This window comes from Oncorhynchus masou, unplaced genomic scaffold (genome assembly GCF_036934945.1).
Source record: "Oncorhynchus masou masou isolate Uvic2021 unplaced genomic scaffold, UVic_Omas_1.1 unplaced_scaffold_919, whole genome shotgun sequence".
In the NCBI taxonomy this organism is placed as follows: Eukaryota; Metazoa; Chordata; class Actinopteri; order Salmoniformes; family Salmonidae; genus Oncorhynchus; species Oncorhynchus masou.
Genome location: NW_027015667.1, coordinates 27,501 through 32,491, shown reverse-complemented (window position 1 = coordinate 32,491; position 4,991 = coordinate 27,501). Strand labels below are relative to the sequence as shown.

The 4,991-nt window shown below is 49.4% G+C and overlaps 1 protein-coding gene across 1 annotated transcript in view; it reads left to right on the top strand.

Annotated features, from left to right (window-relative positions):
• Window positions 1-1,207: 1,207 nt before the first annotated feature.
• The window catches only part of LOC135538147 (inactive carboxypeptidase-like protein X2), a 13,477-nt gene continuing 9,693 nt past the window's right edge, over window positions 1,208-4,991 (top strand). Inside the window, exon 1 of the mRNA XM_064964119.1 lies at window positions 1,208-2,286. Within this exon, the coding sequence (XP_064820191.1) occupies window positions 1,833-2,286 (454 nt within the window). The 5' untranslated portion in view covers window positions 1,208-1,832. The remainder of the gene's footprint in view (window positions 2,287-4,991) is intronic.

The window sequence follows — 4,991 nt, the reverse complement described above, 5'->3', positions numbered from 1 at the left end:
ATGGATGATAGATGGACTGAGGTGGATGAATAAAGAAAAATGAATAAATAAAATTGAGAATCAAATCGTCAACGGGACAATAGTAACAACAATAACCAAGTGTCAAAATAACCAACACATTGAATAATAATAATAAGCATACAGTAGAGTACATGTGCAGGTTGGACTGAGGTGGACTGAGGTGGAGGTTGATTGGTCTGTCAGACACTGTCCCTCAACTTATGGCAGGCAGCAATGTAGTGCGCTGCCAACCCACAGCTCTCTGCGTCCTCCCCCAACAGGACGGGTAGCCTATCTTCATCAGAGAGGTCTTTGAAACCCTGAATAAGGTTTTACACTTTGGGAATTTCTATCTCTCTCTCTCTCTCTCTCTCTCTCTCTGTCTCTGTCTCTGTCTCTGTCTCTGTCTCTGTCTCTGTCTCTGTCTCTCTCTCTCTCTCTCTCTCTCTCTCTATCTCTCTCTCTCTCTCTCTCTCTCTCTCTCTCTCTCTCTCTCTCTCTCTCTCTCTCTCTCTCTCTCTCTCTCTCTCTCTCTCTCTGTCTGTCTGTATCTCTCTCTCTCTCTATCTCTCTCTCTTTCTCTCTCTATCTCTATCTCTCTGTCTATCTCTCTCTCTCTCTCTCTCTCTCTCTCTCTCTCTCTCTCTCTCTCTCTCTCTCTCTCTCTCTCTCTATCTATCTCTGTCTCTGTCTCTGTCTCTCTCTCTCTCTCTCTCTCTCTCTCTGTCTCTGTCTCTATCTGTCTCTGTCTCTGTCTCTCTCTCTCTCTCTCTCTCTCTCTCTCTCTCTCTCTCTCTCTCTCTCTCTCTCTCTCTCTCTCTCTCCCTCTCTCTCTCTCTCTCTCTCTCTCTCTATCTCTCTATCTCTCTCTCTCTCTCTATCTCTCTCTCTCTCTCTCTCTCTCTCTCTCTCTCTCTCTCTCTCTCTCTCTCTCTCTCTCTCTCTCTCTCTCTATCTCTCTCTCTCTCTCTCTCTCTCTCTATCTCTGTCTATCTCTCTCTCTCTCTCTCTCTCTCTCTCTCTCTCTCTCTCTCTCTCTCTCTCTCTCTCTCTCTATCTCTATCTCTGTCTCTGTCTCTGTCTCTCTCTCTCTCTATCTTTCTCTGGATGGCAAATGAGTTAAGAAGAGGATAACTCTCTGTTCCGAAGTAAAGAAAAACAGACACACATGCCGTTCGGCGCCAAACCAGAAGGGAGTGGGAGGGGATCTGGATGAAAGCAGAGATCCTGTCAGTGTGTGCAGTGGCTGCTCATCTCATCTCACAACTGTACTAACCACTGTCTATATGAAACCAACTGCTCCTCAAACGTCTGACTTCGACTGACTCTCTCAAACCTAAAGGGTTAATTAAAGCAAACAACTAAAATACCTCTCTTTTTTTTCCCTCCTCCGGAGGATATGGAGAGCCACCTGCCAACTTCTAAGGAGTAAAACCCCTCACTCCCTGTCTCTCTTTCCTTCCTTCTGGAACTCTTCTGCTCTCTCTCTCTCTCTCGGAGTATTTCACCCTGACTCCTTATATTTTACTCCTGGCAGAGAGAGACTCCCGTGGAACCCCGGGTTCCGGTGCTGTCGGCAGTAAGTTGGAGCGCTCTGGGAACTTGGCGAACTTCCCCGTCTGTGCCTCTGTCTGTTCCGGAGTAGGAGAGAGAGACGGAGGGAGAGACGGAGGGAGAGACGGAGGGAGAGACGGAGGGAGAGACGGAGGGAGAGGGCGGTAGCAGTAGTTGAAGCAGCCCTGCAGACGAACACTCCTCTGGAGACCTCAGGACCGGCTAGAACCAACCAGCAGGACATCGAGCTGGTGATACGTCCCCAGGGACAGGCCACCATGATGGGCCAGCGTCTCAACCGCCTCTCTGTCCTGGGGCTACTCTTACTGCTCCTGGACCTGGATGTTAGTCACGGCTCCGCTGCTCCCGCTGAGGACGAGGATTACTACATGCAGGAGTTACTCACCAGGGACCACTACTACCACACGGCACCTGAGGAGGAGATGGTACCACCCGTTCCCCCCTTCGAAGGGGCCCGAGGGACCGACAGGAACAAACGTCCCCCCAGCCTGGAGAAGACCGACAGGATCAAACGTCCCCCCAGTCAGAAGGAGACAACCAACAGGAACAAACGTCCCCCCAGCCTGGAGACGACCGACAGGATCAAAAGTCCCCCCAGTCAGAAGGAGACAACCAACAGGAACAAGCGTCCCTCCATCCAGAAGGAGGCGACCGGCAAGTCGGAAAACGTCAGACAAACAGACAAGACCAGGGTCACTGAAACAAAGTCAGGTACTGTTACTGTTTCTGTACACACACACACACACACACACACACACACACACACACACACACACACACACACACACACACACACACACACACACACACACACACACACACACACACACACACACACACACACACACACACACACACACACACACACACACACACACACACACACACACACACACACACACACACACACACAGTGCCACGGCCATTGAAGCTAATTTAAGTTACTGTAAACTTTGTAAACCCTCCTCCTGTTACTACCCAGGGTGCCCATGTCTGACCTCTGACCTAGCAGAGTGTCTTGTTACTACCCAGGGTGCCCATGTCTGACCTCTGACCTAGCAGAGTGTCCTGTTACTACCCAGGGTGCCCATGTCTGACCTCTGACCTAGCAGAGTGTCCTGTTACTACCCAGGGTGCCCATGTCTGACCTCTGACCCACAAAGAGCAGCAGTTTTATTTTGTTGAAAGGTCAATCCCAAAGCTCCGTAGCGTGCGGTGAAAACATTATTGGCTCCCCCGTTCTGAAGAGGTTGTGTTGGTGCAGATAAAGGCCATCCTATAAACACTGTAGTACAATGTGAACAGAGCTTTTAAAAAAACAACTGCGCATCTACTACTGTATCTGAGGAACGGTTTGATTAATGACCCTCATCTATATGTGTGTAGAGAGGCTGTACGATGACGTTACAACACCAGGCTGGCAAAGTCCTGAGACCAAACTTTATTATAGTCTTCTAATGCCCTTGGCGCCAACGTGTCTCTCTGCCTCTGATGATTCATTTCAAACAACGTGCTTGTTTTTGTGGTATTTTGATTGGCTAAAAGAGTCTTCCCAAAATGTTTACCATCCGAATTCTCAGCCAATCAAAAGACAGATCTTTGAAACGACACCAAAGTCTTAATTAGACGGCTGTATATTTTTTACAGACAGTTACTGCCTAGAAACATGTTACCTAGAAACATGTTGCCTAGAAACATGTTGCCTAGAAACATATGTTGCCTAGAAACATGTTACCTAGAAACATGTTACCTAGAAACATGTTGCCTAGAAACATGTTGCCTTGAAACATATGTTGCCTAGAAACATGTTGCCTAGAAACATATTTTGCCTAGAAACATATGTTGCCTAGAAACATATTTTCACTCAAATGTTAGTACGTAGGACACCAGAAGTTGTATTATAATCGGATGTTATTGTTCTGACCAGGTCAAGATAAGTAATGTGAATCAGACATTCATAGGAAACCTCCCAAACGCCACCCTATTCCCTACGTAGTACGGACCCTGGTCAGAAGTAGTGCTCTATGTAGGGAATAGGATGCCATTTGGGCATAAACCATAGTGATACGTGTGATGAATCTACATGGAAAAGTTGAGGCACACAGACATGGGAACCTAGAAGATTTGAGGACAGAGATTCAGAGAACATCATCCACATCTAAATCAATCTGTGATGACCAGGGAGACTACATTTAACCATCTCTCTATACTTCCATCCCTCCATCCCTCCATCCCATCACCCCTCTATCCCTCTATCCCTCCATCCCTCTATCCATCCATCCCTCTATCCCTCCATCCCTCCACCCCTCCATCCCTCCATCCCTCCATCTCTCTATCCCTCCATCCCTCTATCCATCCATCCCTCTATCCCTCCATCCCTCCACCCCTCCATCCCAATCTGTGATGACCAGGGAGAGACTAATACATTTAACCATCTCTCTATCCTTCCATCCATCCCTCCATCCCTCCACCCCCACTATCCCTCCATCCCTCCATCCCTCTATCCATCCATCCCTCTATCCCTCCATCCCTCCACCCCTCCATCCCTCCATCCCTCCATCTCTCTATCCCTCCATCCCCTATCCATCCATCCCTCTATCCCTCCATCCCTCCACCCCTCCATCCCTCTGTCATCCCTCCATCCCACCACCCCTCTATCATCCCTCCATCCCTCCATCCCATCCATCCCCTCTATCCCTCCATCCCTCTATCCCCATCCATCCCTCCATCCCTCCACCCCCTCTATCCTCCCTCCATCCCTCCATCCCACCACCCCTCCCCTCATCCCTCCATCCCTCCATCATCCCTCTATCCATCCATCCATCCCTCTATCCCTCCATCCCTCCCTCTATCCCCACCTCCATCCCTCCATCCCTCCATCCCTTCATCCTCCATCCATCCCTCTATCCCTCCATCCCTCCCTCCATCCATCCCTCCATCCCTCTCCCTCCCTCCATCCCTCCATCCATCCCTCTATCCCTCCCCTCCATCCCTCCATCCCTCTATCCCTCCATCCCTCCCCTCCATCCCTCCATCCCTCTATATCCTTCCATCCCTCTCCATCCCTCCATCCCTCCATCCCTCCACCCCTCCATCCCTCCATCCCTCCATCCCTCCACCCTCCATCCCTCCATCCATCCCTCCATCCCTCCACACCTCCATCCCTCTATCCCTCCATCCCTCCATCCTCCACCCCTCCACCCCCCTCCATCCATCCCTCCATCCCTCCACAGATACTGTAGATGAGAGACAGCAGGTTAATTTAGTATTTTAGTCCCAAAATGCACCCTTTGTTCCTTAAAACCTTTAACAAGATCTTTGTTAATTCATGGATTTCAACACTTGAATTGTGGTGTGTTTTTAGTGTTTTTCCCCCGTCTATACATAGAGCCATAAAACCCTCCATGAAAATTATA